The sequence below is a fragment of the Colossoma macropomum genome, unplaced genomic scaffold (assembly GCF_904425465.1).
Source record: "Colossoma macropomum unplaced genomic scaffold, Colossoma_macropomum, whole genome shotgun sequence".
NCBI classification, from domain to species: Eukaryota; Metazoa; Chordata; class Actinopteri; order Characiformes; family Serrasalmidae; genus Colossoma; species Colossoma macropomum.
In genome coordinates, this window is record NW_023494794.1 from 12,112,208 (window position 1) to 12,129,812 (window position 17,605).

Below are 17,605 nucleotides of genomic sequence, written 5' to 3' on the forward strand. Positions count from 1 at the left end.
ATATAAGTGAATTTGGCTTATAATAATGAGAAATATTAGATGTATTCACTAGATTTCACTTACGAAGATACATTTTTTGTAAAGTTTGTTCTAAAAATGTTCTCTTTCGGGGAAAAGAGGTCCACTTTCAACAGTGATCACGTGGATAATTTTGTGTAGGCTGACCTGCAGCACCACTGCTGGCTGTATGCTCTCTGGCAGCATGCTCAGCATGTCCGTGAAGCAGCGCAAAAGCGACAGCAGCCAGACGCTGCTCGACTCCACCTCCTCTGCTTCCTCATCCTCCCCTGACCCAGCACCCATTCCCGAACACAGGAAGGGATCCACCATGTACAGTACAATGGCCGGAGGGTGGACATGGCTGTCCGCTGATTCCGCCACTGTTGGAATGCCAATTCGCTCTCGCTCTGCTGAGTTACTGTGAGAAGAGTTATACTGATGAGCTCCATCTATCAAATTTTACAATTTGTTTACAATTAATTTAATCCCAACTCAAAATTACTCATCACGCACATACCAAAGGTCTATGATAGTGTTGGGATATTTGGATTTATACTTCAATGAAACTGCATATAAGATCTAGTTGATCAGACAAGATTTAAAGTTTGTTTCTATAGTTTCATACAGGAGCCACAAGGCTGATGTAGCTAACCAGTAATGCAAGCTTATACCCACTAATTAGCACCTTGTTTACAGCATGAATCATCACAGACACGCCTCAAACTGAGTCAAGTTGTTAAGTGATCTCAGACTTGCTTATGTCAATATAATTAAATGATTTACTTCTGTGCATCTTAACCCTGCAGACAGCACATATGACAGTTAACCGTGCATGTAGTTTGTTAAGGTTTGAACTTGGACAAAAGTATTTTGCATAACTCAAAACAGATGTTGAATGGTGTCCATATTCTCAATCTTCCCCACTTTTGACACATTTGATAACTGCGCTACAACAGGCAGACATAAATCATGTCTTGGCTGAGCACCAGCAAAAAGGGAGAAACTGTGGAAACTTGATCTTTTACAAATGACTGCATATGCTTACTTCTCACTACCCTCTGCTGCTTGGTTTGGGTTCAGTGCGGAGTTGGGGACACTTTTGGTCTCGCTCTGTCCCTGCTCAGTGGAGCCGGTCTGCCCCGTGCTGGTTCCCGTGGGTGTGGATATGGGTGTGTTTCCTGAAGTGGGGGCTACTGCTGCTGTATCTGCGTCAGGGGTGGGCTGGCTGGAAGAAGCAGACTGGGCAGTTTGGCTGGGAGCTGGACTGGGCTGAGGCTTTGGGGGCAGAAGGAGACTGCTGTCCAATGACAGGGCTGAGAGCTGTGGCACTGGAAAGAGAACATTAATATGTCAATGTGCTATATTAGCTTCAGGTGGTTTATACTTCCATTATGAGCCATGCATTGAAATATGCTTGAAACATTTGTCCAGACTTGACGTTTCTGGACTGCATTTTCCTCTCATGTAAACACTGTTTATACATACCATTCACTCCGCAGTCCACACAGTCCATATATAGAAACTAGGCTGCAAAAACAGCCTGTTCTTAATTCATCGTTTGTGTGATGTCACCAACTCGTTTACATATATCCACCTATTCACCCTACTGCAGATTAGCGCCACCCATGAGTATTTCAGCTCAGAGTGCTTTTTGAATAATGTGCAATACAGAACAGAGCTCCACATATATAGTATATAGGAGATGTATCAGCACCTGCCCAGTGGCTTTGATTATAAGTGCATTTCAAGTCAACAGGTTTTCTGTTCCTTTATTATTTTATTACCTACAGGGAAATTAATGTCTGTGGTATGCTAGAACCCAAAGGCTGGATCAGTTGTGACTCAGGAACCTATACTTTTGGACAAATATCAGTGTTCTCTGCTTCATCTTGTATGGGATTAGCATGATCTTCAGATGCAAATCAAACTGTGTCCCAGATATCTGATAAATATTTCGCATTTACATGTCAATTACCCTCACTGAATTTGAGGTACAACAGTATCACCGTCAAACTCAATCAAAATACAAAATTCATGCTTTTCTGTAATTTCCTTCAGAATTAAAAGACTTTTCCCTGCCTCTTCTGATTTCTGACTGTCACCATCCACCAGCAAGCATGGAAAAATAATGAATAGCATCAAAGGTGAAGCAATGAACTGTAAATCACAGTAATTTTTTAAAGCCACCAAAGAATTTTCCTACTTCGAATTTACGATTTTTTCTCTTTTATTTAAAGATAACTCCACAAAGCTAAAATTAGCTTCCTATTCGCCAGCTTCTTAGATGACTTTGCCGCTCCACCTTAAGTGGAAAGCAACAAACACATCTTGATGACACTTATTTTGTCTACTCATATACTATAAAAAATGCACTGCTTTTCCAGTAGAAAAACAATCTTTCTTTAGGGACAAATTTGAGGAAATAAGAGAAACACGATTAATTTTAAATAACTATACAAAATAATGCGATTAATCACAACTAATTGTTTTAATCGTTTGACAGCCTTCAAAGTAATATTAATTATTAACATCATGTTTCACGCTTCCCTCCCACAATTCCCACCTATCATCAAGCGATAATGTTTAGAGACCCTATATAAAGTAGTGTTCCACTCAGAAACATGTCACGGTACTGAAGGAAAACGTCATGATTTCTAGTTACACTGATTTTAAAGTTGGGCACAAGTTGATAGCTACCTAGCTTCTGTTTGCAGGTTTGGGCATAGAGCTTAAGTTTGCTGAGATGGTCTTCCTGGTGTTGTCCAGCCCAGGGTCCAGTGAGCCACTCGTCCACCATGTCCTCTTCCAGCTTCTCCAGTTCCTCTGACCCCACATGCACTATGCCATCTCTAGACACTCGACCCAGCGGACGGTGCTTCCCTAGCCGACATGACTGAGATACACAGAGGAAAAGTTAGAATGAGAAGAGAAAATTGTTCAGCTTTAATTGTGAAAAGTACTAAAAAGTCTCAGCTGTTCACTCAGAACCTCCATCAGAAGCCATCAGACAAGCTGTCAGTGGTGTACAAAACAAAATGAATGAGAAGTAATGGGAACCAGTAACTGAACCCTTAAGTTTTTCTTCAGTACTACCAAAGTTAATACCTTCTACCATACTACCATCTTCATTTGTGAAAAGTACTCATAGATAAATAACTGTGCAAAGTTTAAAATTATATTTATAAGCTATCAATTGGTCAGAAAGTGCTTACAATCTCAGAAAAACACTAATATTAAAACAAATAAAAATAACAGTAATATAACAAGTGTTAGCAACCATTTTCAGCTCTCCTCTCTCTAATATGGCAGCCCAGAATTAATTGTAGTTATCATCCAATTCTAGTTTGGCTTACCAGTGCTTCTTAATGTTAAATCAGGTGTTCTGCTGAGGAAACTTAATAGATGCCACCATATATTACACCATATATTTAGCTATGGTGCACCAGTGAACTGGAACACAGTACTAGATCTATTAAGGCATTTAGCGATGTATAAAATGTATAAGATCAAAAAATGCTAATAAAATTCTTAAGAAACATGTTGTAAGCTGTACTGTAGGTCCCTGAGAAATATTAATTGGTAAAATATTCTAACTCTTTGGTGCTGCTTCACCAGTCTTTTCTTCATCCTTAAAATGTTCAATAAGTTAGCAATTAAACCTTAAAAGCTGATTTAGAAGTTGAAAAGCTAATCAGGGATGTAAAACTAAACCATAATAAATCTACCGTGTCTATTGTGTATCTTCTCCAATAGGGCTGTGCAATATATCATTTGATAATTGTTATCACCAAATATTATTATTTGCAATAGTGATGTTCCGATATCATCATATTGCCCATCACCAGCCTATGTGGTGCAGCCCTACTCTCCACCTTGAGCATTAGCCTGGTTCATGAATGTAAATTCCAGTACCTCATAAACAGCGCTGAGTTCCTGAAAGAAGGCTCTTGCTCCGTTGAGTATGGGGTCATTATCAGGACAAAGAACCAAATATGCCACGTCCCTCTGACCCCCATAAGGCTCCAGGAGCAATTTCTCCCAGAAGGGCAGAGCCAGAGGGGACAGTGCCATGAAGTCTCGGTCATAGCCCACCAACAGTGTGGGGATGGGGAGAGGCTCAGGAGACTCCTCCGAACCTGATGGTCAACACATCAAAAGAATCCAGTGAGAAATTATATTACCTTGGTAACCATGGAGCTTCAAAATCAGCTCTAAATTTGTAAATTATGAGGGTCCGGAACAATGAGTAGTAATGGATTCAGTGGGTAGATGGGGCACGGAGAGGTCTCAGAACGCAACATGTGCATTAAAAAGCTGCATTAGACATGCTGCAACATCATTGTTAGATAATATGGGATTTAGATATGAAATTATACCATTTTTTCTTTCCAGATACCGAGACTTAAACTTTGCATATCACTCAATACCGATACCAATCCAACATTTTTTTCTATAAAAACTACTAAGCTTTAAAACGAGCTATTCTTTAAACTGAAGCACTTCACTTAAGACCAACATCTAAAGTAGGCTATTGTATTGGAACTACTCACACGACAACAGGGAGTTACACACAACAGGGGACAAAAGGGTTACACACATTGCACATACAAATGATCCACTGTCAATCAAAACACTATGGGCTAACAAGAATAAACAAAAGAGATTTAACCCGAAAGTGCTGTGTACTGACCATAGGAGCCACGCCCAGCCATCTTGTGGAACTGCTGCCACGTGAGTGGTCCCTGAACGTGCTGGATGTTCTCCCAAGTCCGACCAGTGCGCTTCTTCTGAATGGCATCTTGCAGGAAGGGCTGCAGGGACAACAGCATCCGCACCACATCCTGAGAGGAGAGCATGCTGATGTCCAACACTGTGGAAGCACAAAAATTCACACATTACATCTTACTGAATTAACAGTAAATTAAGTTTAATGATTTACTGCATTAACTGTAAAACCGCAACATTCAAAGTAAAAACAAAATATGTTACCTGTATGTATCTGGAAGCTTCAAAAGTCCTCAATTAGGATAGAGTAGTTGAATTCATGTAATTTAATTAGTAGGGGATTTAAGCCTAATCATGGACTACATTGCAATGCTAATAGTGTTTTACCACTAAAAATCCCATTTAGTCTAGGCTCAGGCTTAATCTGACTTTGTGAAACCAGCCCATAGTGTATGTTCCGGTGGAAGCTAAAGTAATCTGCTTGACTGAAACTGTTCAGAAGGCCTGACTTAGAAAATCAGCTGTCACACGGGACTTTTACCTCAACATTTTCTTTGAGGGAAGCAAAAATTATACAGTTCTGGGCAGGCCTGTGATCAATTTTGGAGAAGTCAAGACTGCTAACTTTAGCTAGCGAGTTTGTTGTATTGCAACTGTGAGCGACGATGACTGAGGAGACAAGAGATAGAGATAAGACCACAGCTCACCCTTTTTTTTTCTATTAGCTCATTCTTCCAAGATTTGCAGTGTAATGGTGAATTGTTTTTTCCATGTGTTCATGTTTTTTCAGGTGAATTGGCTTTTTCACCAGGAAAACTATATTAATGTTTGGGCCTGACTGTGGCTTTATGCTTACCATTCGTCTGAGGCCAGGAGTGTAGGGCGGTGCTCCTCACCAAAGCCTGCTCCACCTTTCCCCCTGCCGCATTGTCCACATACTGAAGACCTTGCACCAGCGCGTTATAGCACTCCACGCACGCATCACTGCTGTCCGCCCACAGCCGGTCAGCCGCCCAGCTCTGCAAGAGCGCCCCCTGTCTGCTACGGCAAGAGCAAGCAGCGGGCTTATGTAGCGAGGCCAATGAGGAGATGGGCTGGGAGCACTGTTCTTGAATCAGGCCCAAAACTGCTATGGGTGGCTCCTGCGTCCCTCGCCTTGTGCCGGCTGACGGCTCCCTCCTACATAGCGCCAGCCTCCTCTCGGCAGCACGTCCGGCCTCCGAGCCGCGGCCAAAGATGTCCAGCTCGTCCTCCAGGAAGAGGCCAGCACCATGCGCTAGTCTGCGGTTGACAATGGCACTGAAACCACACATGCAGCGGTACTGGTCCTCAAGTGTGGAGTCCGGGATGTAGACACCCACGTCTGCACCCTTCACGTTGGTGTTGCATGCACAGATGCAGCAGCTGTCAAAGTTGCGGTCCTTGAAGATGTCCAGGACGGAGTCAGACAGCAGCAGGATGGCATAGAGGCTGTGGGCCTCTGGCAAGGCCGGCCCACATGGCACTGGCTCCACGGAGCTGAGTGGCAGGCTGGCTGAAGGTGTGGAAGCAGGAGAGCTCAGCTCAGTGCCATCCTGCTTGACCGAACCTTGCCCACTAGCTGTGCCCACGCCACGGGGAGTGCGAGGGGTCCGAGGCGTGGGGACAGAGAAGCGTGGCGTGGCTGGAGAAGGGAGGACTCCACCCACTGTGCCAACAGAGGCGGCGCCAGCACTCATTTGGCTGTAGTCCTGGTCCTGTAGGGTGCTGATGCTGGGGACGTTGCTGTAGAAAAAAGAAGAAAGAATGACATCAAGTACTCAGCCACAATGACGAGAGGTTATAACAATGGGATATAGAGCTGGGGTACCCTTTTCTGCTATTGGAGGGTTGCAGTCCGGCCGTATGGTGATTTCCTTGCTTGTGATGCACCTAACTATTAACTGTATTTGTTTTTCTGTTTTACGACCTAATTGCACGGTTTAGTAGGTGCGTTGGAGATGGAAAGTCACCAAACAATACAGCCATCCAGGATCAGGTTGGAGAACCCTTCATACAGAGCAAGCTGCTGTTGCAAGGATACCCCCTATGTCCATTGCTGCTTGTTTAAATTTTTTTTATTTCTTGAAAGCTCACAGGTCAGTTTATTAGGCATATGGGTCAACTCTGTGAACTCTATAAAGTTCTCCCTGCCTTAAACATATTAGTGTTTCCTATGCTCTAAAACTTCGGCTCAGAAAACGCTTGTTATTTAGCTGATTAGTTGAATCAGGTGTGAGATGCTGTAGCAGGAGAAAACCAAAATAAGCAGATGAGGGCTGCTCCAGGATCAGGGCTGGTAGCCACTGCAATAGTTTAAGTTGTAAGTCTCAATAAAGCTTGTGAGAAAGTATTGCCAACCTTATATGCACTCAGATTAACACATGCAGTTAGACACTCCAACGTAAAAAGGCAAGAATCTCCATCCACACTTACACATATCCGTCTCTTATGAACGGGGCTTGGTTCGGAAGGCAGTAGTGCTCCATCTTGGGCAGCAGGGCCCAGGAAGGTCTGTAGTAGCACGGCTCAGGAATCTTCAGCGGGGGCAGGCACTGGCTGGGCAGGGTCCGCAGAGGGGCAAACATTGAAGAGCCCAACTGTGGCTGGACGGAGGGGACACGGTACACAAATGAGAAGTCCTGCAGAGGAGGGGGAAACTTGAATACAACATGGGCTCTATACTGAGAGTGGCTTCAGCTCAAAAAGTTCAGAATGCCAGTTTCCTATTTTTAAAGCAAATATTTACTCTAATATAAAGTGCAACATAGAGAAATGCTCGCAGGGAACACCCTCACCTTCACATATTATAATATAAATTAGTAAATCATCATTTAAATTAAACAATTTTAACTAAGGTTACATCTCAGAGTACAATATCAAATAGGTGAAGAAGAGTGATGCAACAAAAGATCCACTTTTGTTACCTTAAGGAACAGGAAACTCAAAATGGTAAACTGATTAATTGTTTACATCCCTAATTAATACACAGTCATTTGTAGTCAGGCAGCATTCTGTATGTAATCATGTGTAATAGTCTTATTGTTTCTAAGTTTCTAGCTAAGCCTAGGAAGGGTCCATATCATGGATCATAAATCTTCCTCAATTCATGGAATTAAAATGTATAATGTAGTATGCAAACCTTATTCAAATTTCATAACACACTGTTCACCAGTCTATACAGTCTATACATGGACATTAAGCTTATTGGCCTGCTTTGAATTCATTGTTGTAATGTCATGAAATGTTTTTACACACAGCTTTGCTCCAGACTACTTTTTGAAGAAGGCACAATACAGGACTGCCAATCGGGCATTTACATACATCAGTTTTAAAGTTACAGTAATAAAAACACCCTTTATAATTCTAAGATGAAGTTAGAAAATGCTCATCTAAAACATTTTTACTACATAAACCCGCACAAAGTGTACCTAGGGGAAGAAAAGCAAGACATGGGCTCTTAAAAAGGCAAAAAGAGCAGTCAACTAAATTGAACTAAAATGACCTTAATTAACGTATCATACAGTATCAGCCATTATCATTGTTGTTTCCATAGTATGACAGTTTTGCAGCACAGCATTATGCATTTGATTACAATAATTTTATATTTACTTCATCAGTTGCAGAAAAAAAAGTTTTGATTGGTAACTACGATATGTTTTACAGATTGTTATATTACTTTAAATCAACTCTCATTGCAATATTAAGAACTGGTTTGGGAGCAGCACCAAACACCAAATGTTACATTCTATTAAATAACAAACATTAAAAGTGCAAGTTGGGCACAATTTTCCCCTACTTGACCAGCCAACATGTCGGTGTCTGAAATTTTCATTGTTAGTTTTGTACTATGAAGCTATGAGGCTAAATGTAACGAAGAGTTATATATACAATTAGCTTTGTGCTACCTGCATGCCTACATTATCACACACTTGCCTCAAACCACACTGAGTGGTTAAGAAATCTCAAGTAGACTTTGCTTAGGTTATTTTGGATTGTTCTTTATACTAATGTGTATAAATGGATGAATGTATGTTGTACAGAAGTATGTTGCATATCAATTTTTTTCAAGCTCCTGTACTCACCCGTGTGTCTTCTGCTTTGGGGCTGGTCATGCCGTCCTCCACCTCCATCTTAAAGTCGATGAGCTGACTGTTGGCGTGGGCACTGAGGGGGTGTTCCAGGCCGGCAGAGGGGGCAGGGGGCTCTTGGCTGGGGGTGTCACGGTACGTCATGATGGGGGAGAATGCTGGGTGCTGCTCCAAAGAAGGCGGAGTGGGGAACATTCGCTGAAGCTCTGCTACTGCTGAGAGCGGGGAGGGAGAGAGAGAGAGAGAGAGTGAGAGAGAAAGTGGAGCGGGGGAGAGACCAAATGAAAGAGAAAACAACTGTTATCGTTCACTTGTCTAAATTTACTTTCTACTGGTGTTGAAATACTCAAGATTGCAAATTATTGGTTTCGAACTCTACATTATTTTGTCTTGTCTTGGTCTCAGGGTAAAGGGGACTCATCCAAGTCCAAGGCCTCCTTACCTGCTGACACTGGTAACTGATAACTTTTTCCATCATTACTGATCAACAAGTCATTCAAACTTAATAAAACAGTCTTTCTCAGTCTGCACTCATATTGGTTAATGGTGGAAAAAAACAGCAGAACTGCTCTCCTCATTTAGTATTCAATCTATGAATACATTTTATTATTCTATTATTTAATATAATGCAGCTTTTTTAAATTATAATACAAAGGTTATAATAAAATACAGCCTATTTATCATAAAGATTAAACATTATAAGTGTGCAATTTCAAAAACCTTATGAAACACTATAACAGACCCTAAAAACAGCAAGTTAATAATTATCTGAAAGTTTGTTAATGATTGCTAATAATTATCTAATGGCTACATATGCATTAATAAATGGTACCATTAGAATTATTAACAGTTTCTTAGTGACACAAGAATAATCAATCATTATATTGAATTGCAGAACTTAATCATTAATTATAGTTGTATATATGGTATTTGATTTGATTCTTACTACTTTGTGATGCAATTATTGAATGCATTTTTTAAAACAAATAATCAATAACTGGGTCTCTGTTATACTTTAACTTGTGATTGTATTTATGAGAAGTATTTAGTTTTAATTATGCGTATGTCACTAAGCATGTGGCTAATAATTCAAATGATAGCACTTCTTATACAACAGTTCCGGCCACGCAAGCTGATTGGTTGAGAAGCGTTCTAACCATGCTGTTATTTCGTCATAACATCATAGGTTTTTCACAAACACTGTATCACTCCACTGAGACGCCGTTGCTAAGCAACGACTTTGATAAGAGATGCTCAAGCTATTTGAAAGTTTTTACTTCTTACTTTGCGCACAAACAGAAAATGGATACTTTTAAGATTACATTTGACCTACAGCCGATTTGGTCAGACTCCGAAGATGAGTCTACACTAAATTCCGAAACTGTCAGTTGGTCTGTGTAAGGAGCTGGAGAATGAACTGCCAGCTGTGCAGTGAGCGGAACTCGTTACTTTGACGTAGCAACAAGCCTCTTGTTAAGGAACTATAATTTGGCGGAAGGAATCGCTAACATTAAAATATATTAAATGCCGTGTTCATGGCCCGTGATGTTGTTTTGCGATGACACACTCCCTCTCGTGTTCTGTTGCTTAGTTAATGCACAAGTAACAATTACATAACTATTAACAGCCATTAGCAAAGTATTAGATAATGTTTAAGTTATTAAAAGGGGCCTGTTACTATAAAGCGTTAACAAATGTTACAATGCAATGCGTTGGTTGTCATAATAATTGTAAAATGATCTATAAACAAAGTTACATTTCGTTTTTAATTAGTATTATTCTCAAAACTCTTAACTGTCTCGTCTTCTTCTAGTCTCAGTTACTAAAACGTCTGAGTCTTGAATCATTTGTCCATGACTTCATCTTGTCTCTACAAAACTACTTTCTACACCACTGTCTGACAAGGTAAGGCTAACTTACTTGAGGGATATGGCACTGCTACTCTTCCATCAATCCCCATAGGGCGCTCTTCTGCTCCTGGGACCACAGTCTTGGTTGACTGCTGATGATTCGGAAAAGTGGTCTGGAAAAGAAGTGAAATGGATGAGTTTAAGGAAAGTTCAGCAGTTGTTTGACGCACATTTGGGAAAATATGAAACTGATGTCTTTGTCTATTTTAAACTATTACAACACCACGAGTTACTCTCCACTGGCCATTAGTAGAAGAAGCTCCAAAGACACTACAGTGAGGATCGCATATATTATTTTAAAACATAGTTAACTACAATGAACCTAATTTAAAAGAAACATTAATTGTTTGGTAGGATCTCCTAAATTATTCTTAGCTATATGATTCTAGGAAAGGGTATGGAATATTTACACCATGTGGAGGTCCTTTAACACCTATCATTCATAAAAATTACAAGGTCCTTCAGGGAACCAAAGGTGGTTCTTCTATGGCACCACTCCAAAGAATCTGAAAAACATACACTCTAAGAAGTCACTTACCCCGAGTTCATCTTCCTCCTCCCCAAAGATATTTTCGAGGTCAGAGATTAGCACTATCAGATCCTTCTCCCTTGTTAGAGGGGGGTTGGCCTTGGCTCCAGACTCATCTTGAGCCAGTTCTTCTGAAAAAACATGCAAGCCTTCAGTGAGAACAGCTCTAACTCTTCATTTCCCTTTAAAGATATGCGTGCATGCTCTTCAGACTGCAGACTCACCAGATTTAGGAGCGGAGCTAAAAATGGACATGGCATCTTTTCCTTCAGGCACTGCATTGTTGCTGTTCATCTCCTCTCCCTATGAGATGTACACACATTGCAAACTGTCCAAACATTGACTATATTGGAAAAAAGCACTGCAAACCTGAGTTGGAATGGCTTATAATTCACTTCTACAGTGACATGTATATTATTTCTTAATAAGGCGTGGCCACAAATTTATGTATATGAGTAGTGACTTAACTTATGGCCTTAAAATATTAATTTATGGCCACGCCTTATTAAAAGTAAATCACATGTAACCTTAGGGGCTCCGTATATGTCACAAAATACTGCATGTTTTTAATAATATATGCTGTTAAAATGCACTCAGTACCCTACATACCCTATGTATGTGATAGATTAGGCTGAAAAACACTGCCAAAATTAATAATGCCCTAGTAAACAAAACCATATCATTTGAAAGCAAGCTTAGATATGTGGTATAAATGTGTTTGTGTATTATCAGTCTTTTGCTTTGTATTATAATATCTTTATTAATTAACTTGGAAGACCATAAATAAGGTGGAACTTAATTCTTAATAACCACTGCCTTAGTAAGTGCTAACAAATAATATTTTCATGTTATAAATTGTTACAAATGGACATCAGCTCCCAGACTTTACAGCAAAAAACAATAAAATAGTGTAATTTAGGAAAACATTGTTATTGTATTGTACCTTACTGTAAAATTGCAGTGATCAGCCATTCACATATTATGAAATGCAACCATTTACTTTCATTTACAACCATGTTTGAACATTGTGAATTCAGATCATTATTTCCTGCTCATACTTCTTCAATAACATTATGTCAAGTATGCTTGCAACTGAAATATTACAATTAATATTTAAATCACTAGTCAACAAATATTTAATAACTAATTTAGAGAGGATCTTAGTAACACATCATATAGATATATTTATACCACATTTCTAGGCTGGCTTACAATTACAATTATATGATTCCATTTACTTTGTAGTTCATAAACTGCTTGCTAATAGTTTATAAAATGTTAAGAATTGGACCTTAAAATAAAGTGTTGCCAAACGATTTACGGATTCATTTGAAAGGTTCTTCAGATTCAATGAAGTGTATTTAAGCAGATAAATCACCCCACTGTGCTGGATGTGGCCCTGCAGGACCAGAGCTAGACACACTGCCACAGAGGGTAAAATCTGGATTTCAAAGGCAATAAACCTTATTTTATGTTCAGTTTGATGTGATGCACAGTGTCCACCCACTAGCCTGCAATGATCTTCTCCTACCTTTGATTTACGGTTCGGATCCCGGCCCTGGCCCTTCAGTCTTTTGGATGTAGGGAAGCTGTACTCAATGTCCCCCTCCTTGAAGTCATACGGGTCATCTCCAGGGTCTGCGAGCCCCTCGACTCCCGGTTGCTGCAGGAAGCCCAAGGTGCTGATGTGCTCCCGCAGCCGCTCCTCTGAGATCTTAAACCGCTTGTGTGTCTGTGCAAAAAGCCTGTTAAAAACAGATGAGCGAATTTATTCCACCTGTGGATTTATTATGGCTCCATCTGCCTCACTACAGAGCACTAAGTGAGGAGTATATCGCTGTTGTTGGAAGAAAACCTCATATCTCCAAAATGGTAACTTTACAGTAGAAGGAAAAAACCTACTTTACTTTTAATGTAAGTCAATGGAACCAGACTTTTTTCCAAGTTGTTTTGGGCTGTTTCCTTTGGTCCATTCATCATGAAATTTTCACACAATGTAAATGGCAACAGGCATTTTCAAACTGTGTCAAAAACTGAAAAAGGACAAAAATGGAGATACGAGGTTTTCTTCCAACAGCAATGATATGAGGCCTGAGTGAAACATTAATATTAACTTTTTTTTTTTATACCAATAAAGCACACCATAAATGATCATTATTCCACTTTGTTCTGCTATTAGCAGCAAAGGCTTAAACTTTGAACAACTGCTATTTGGGTACACTAGGTGGCAGTGTGCACCTTTTTACTCTCTAAACACAGAACGAAAAGATGTCTAAAGCAGGAGTTCTCAACCTTTTCCATCCCAAGGCCCATCTATTTACTATAGATAGCATGAAGGCCCACAGAATATTGGGTGCCATATCAAATGTTGAAACTGAGAATTGTTATTATTTCTTAGTTTCAACATTTGCTATATTGTCTTTGTGCTGTACTTGTATTATCTTTGTTGGTTTTAAATGATTTGCACATCATTGCATTCTGTGTATATTTACATTTTGCACAGCATCACAACTTTTTTGGAAATGGGGTTGTATTTAAAACCTGTGAAGTTGCAAATTACTAATACTTTAGAATTGTTTAATACTTTTATCTGCAACCAAATTGGTCAATAATTGGTCAATTTTCAATAATATTGATTTCAAACTTCTGAACAGTTTGAATTCCAAGATGTGAAACTAGCGCAAACCTCTTCAATGCAGTTCCTTCAGTGGTGTTCTCTACTTTGTTCTCTTCACAACATTATTCACATGAAAAACTGAATTTTCCTCACTATTTGAAATAAAAGGTATTGATATAGTGTGTACATATTGTTACCCTTTCAAAATTTACCATTCAATCACAGGTCCATACAGTCTATATATGGAAACTAAGTTGCAAAAACAGCCACTTTTACATTAATTTTTTTAGTGATGTCACAAAAACCAAGACATTTACACATTACCTATTCACTGCCTACAGCAGTTTAGCCCTGCCCATTCATGCTTAAGTTAGAATGAGTGTTTCAGCCCTCACTGCTTTTTTAATGACAGCACAATACAGGGCAGCCAATCAGAACAGGGCTCATATATCAGTCTTAAAGACTCAGTAACAAGAACAGTCAGTTATTATTAGTGAGCTAAGTAAACTAATCTGACTCACTAAAAAGAGCTGCCTCTACAACATTCTTAACATTAATGTATTTTAACATAAGATTTTATTTTTAGACATTTTGGCTCATTTCTAATGGTCCATTTGTCCATAGACTGTACAAGGCAGGTTGTCGTAAGGAATTATTATGGCATTATTTCAAAAGCCCTAGCGTGTGTGCACATATACCTCTTCAACGTGGTGCCTTCACTGCTGCTTTCCGATTTGTTCTCCACTACATCACAGGTCAGTTCCAGAGGCTTGAACTCAGCCTTGTCTACCCTGGGAATCCTGTAGCTCTTCCACCAGCCCCCGCCAGCATCCCGAGGCACCAGAGAGGCAGTATACAGCGCTGTCTCACTCATCTCCGGAGGTGGGGGCACCGAAGGGCCCTCCAAGCAGAGGGGCAAGCCCACCGGGGCCTCCATGGCCTCAGGGTCCTGCACCCTGGGGTGCGGACTTAGCGTAGGTGGCAGTGGCGATACTGGGGAATGGAGGAGGGATTCAGGGCCTTTCCTGATTCCCGGCAGGGGTTTGGGGTACTTGCAGCTGGGCAAGGAATCCAGTGGAGGGTCCAAGGGCACAAGGGCCAGCTGGGAGCTGGCTGGGGCGTCCTGCTCTGAACACTGCTGCTGGTCCACGGAGAGGCGGTGATGGAAAGGGGTTACGGTCACCCGTTTAGGAGCCTTGTCAGATTTGTCGGGTTTGTCGGCTGGCTTGTATTTGGGTGCGGAGGCTGGGGGTAAGGAGGGGGCGGAGGAGGTGGGGCAGGAGGATGGGTTGGCACCAGGCTGTGCATTGGCACAGGAGCTGCTCGCCTGCTGCTGCTTTGCCTGCTGCCTCAACCTTCAAGGACAAAAACACAGGAGCTGATCCAGATAGCCGTCACGCTATGAGGTCAACAAAAGAGCTCAGAGTAGAGGTCAATGGACACTACTGTACTAAATCTTAAAACCCCACAATTACTACACCTACAAATCTAAATCTTTAAAAGCAATAACAGCTTCTGCTGCATTAACCCTCACGGTGACCTCACTAATGCTCTTGCGGCCGAATGCAATCAAATCCTCACAGCAATGTTCTAACATCTAGTGTAAAGTCTTTTCAGAAGAGTAGACGCTGTTCCTGCAGCAAAGGGCGACAAACTCTGTTTTCGTACCCTTCATTTCAGCAGAAACGCTGGATGAGCAGGTGTCAACAAACATTTGGGCATTTAATGTATCTTTACACAAACAAAATGTAATTCACACAATCTGCAATATGAGCTGGTGACCATATATACAATGGTTTCTGATCTACGGTGCAGAAGGCAGTGAGTAAAAGGCCCACCTGGAGCAGCTGCAGGGGGCTCTCTCCCCAGGGTCAGTGAAGTCCCAAGTGGGCAGCCCGTTTGACACCTCCTTCTTCGGCGTCATGCTGTTGGACAGATTGCATCTGCGTGGGCAAGAGGGAGAAGCGCTGATGACTCCTTAGTCTGGTATTTTTGCATCAAAAGATTGAAAGCACTGACTACTCTGTATTTACTGAACTGATTTTTACACACAAGACAATTTTAAACCAATAGTTCACCAAAAAATGCTCATGTGGCTAACAGTGAATGAAACCTTATGAAAAGCTTACTTTTTCTGATCTTACTCTATGTGTATTATTTCATCTTCATTACATTTATTTTAATTCATTTGAATATGATTTGTGATTCCACAATCCACAAAACAGTTATCTGATTTATATTCCCAAACTTCTGACAGGCAGCACATATGGGACAAGAAGATGGTGCAGGTGAGCACAAACAAGTCTGAATTTGTGCTAGAGAAGGAAGACATACTTGCGCTGTAATTGGTTAACATAGCATTCTTTCCAGGCCTGATGGACCATCTGATTGGTCAGCTTCTTCTCTGAGTGCTTTGGGCTGTGGACAGGGCCGCTCTCATGGCTAGTGACGCTGGAGACTGCGGTCTGAAAGCCACTATCACCTAGTAATACACAAAAACACACACCATCACTTCCGGTCATCAACATCTGTTTATTTGATTTTAGGCTTGACTACTGTTTGTTGTGGCATGTTATAAAGGAGACATTGCAAACTACTTCAAAAAAAACACCAGAGTACTCTCTAAGGCACTTCAACTCAACAACACAATCAGCTGTATCTTAATTTGCGATTCATTCACCGACCCTTAATTAAATGCTAATGACAAACGGATGAAACAAGAGATGATAACGGGGATGAAAAAGCATGCGAGGATTTGCTATCTTACACTACTTAAGCACATAATCTCAGCTTTCAACCCACAAAGGGTGACATGGGAGAGATGCTTATCAAATAAACAGCAGTGAAAAGTCAGATTAGGATTAGAAGCACTGCATTTGTAGAAAATAGAAGGAATGCACTGATCCCATGTTTCCTCTCGCGATACTGATTCCAATATCAGAACTCTGAGTACAAGCAAAACACTGATCCAACACTGATTGGTGCTTCGTTAAGGCATTTGTATTTCACAGTATCCATGTACATAAACATAAATATATACTGCCATTCAAAGGTATGGAACCACTTGAATAATTTGTGTTATTTTATATACAGTGATAACGTACAATGTGGATTTAAATCATATAGACACCAAATTATATTCTTTATATTGTTTGTTCAATATTTCAAGGATTTTGAGCTAACTCAAAATATTGTTAATATATTAACTATATTTTTACAATATTTTTGCCACAGTATCTCAAATACAACAATAATAATAATAATAATAATAATAATAATAATAATAATAATAATAATAAATCATCATCATCATCTTTATTTATGTAAAAAAAAAATAATTTTAGTAATAAAATCTCCAGGTGCTTTACACAGAAATATAAGTAAATAATTGGAAAGATAAAAACACTAAATGAAAACAGTGCAATTATAAACCACAGGCAAAAATGAGAAACAATACACTGATTGGTCATTTTATTAAAAAAAACTCCTTGTATCTACATTCTTTGTCCATTTTATCAGCTCACTTAACTTAAAGAAGCACTGTGTAGTTCTACGATTACAGACTGTAGTTCATCTGTTTCTCTGCATGCTTTGTTAGCCTCCTTTTACCCTGTTATTCAATGGAAGAGAAGGTATTTGGGTGGTGGATCATTCTCAGTACTGCAGTGACACTGACATGGTGGTGGTGTGTTAGTGTATGTTGTGATGGTACGAG

General features: G+C 40.3%; 1 protein-coding gene across 5 annotated transcripts in view; it reads right to left on the reverse strand.

Moving 5' to 3' along the window:
* LOC118814539 (mediator of RNA polymerase II transcription subunit 13-like) overlaps positions 1-17,605 on the reverse strand; it is a 142,327-nt gene that overhangs the window by 11,916 nt on the left and 112,806 nt on the right. For 2 of the 5 annotated variants that reach the window (XM_036580178.1, XM_036580177.1), the window contains exons 8-22: positions 16,225-16,372; positions 15,729-15,833; positions 14,589-15,245; positions 12,805-13,018; positions 11,498-11,576; positions 11,283-11,404; positions 10,755-10,857; positions 8,829-9,049; positions 7,180-7,385; positions 5,582-6,489; positions 4,691-4,870; positions 3,913-4,136; positions 2,698-2,893; positions 1,046-1,328; positions 166-418 (exon numbers count right to left, since the gene is read on the reverse strand). In XM_036580178.1, the coding sequence (XP_036436071.1) occupies positions 166-418; positions 1,046-1,328; positions 2,698-2,893; positions 3,913-4,136; positions 4,691-4,870; positions 5,582-6,489; positions 7,180-7,385; positions 8,829-9,049; positions 10,755-10,857; positions 11,283-11,404; positions 11,498-11,576; positions 12,805-13,018; positions 14,589-15,245; positions 15,729-15,833; positions 16,225-16,372 (3,899 nt within the window). The remainder of the gene's footprint in view (positions 1-165; positions 419-1,045; positions 1,329-2,697; positions 2,894-3,912; positions 4,137-4,690; positions 4,871-5,581; positions 6,490-7,179; positions 7,386-8,828; positions 9,050-10,754; positions 10,858-11,282; positions 11,405-11,497; positions 11,577-12,804; positions 13,019-14,588; positions 15,246-15,728; positions 15,834-16,224; positions 16,373-17,605) is intronic. The other 3 variants (XM_036580181.1, XM_036580180.1, XM_036580182.1) reach the window with 3 other exon arrangements.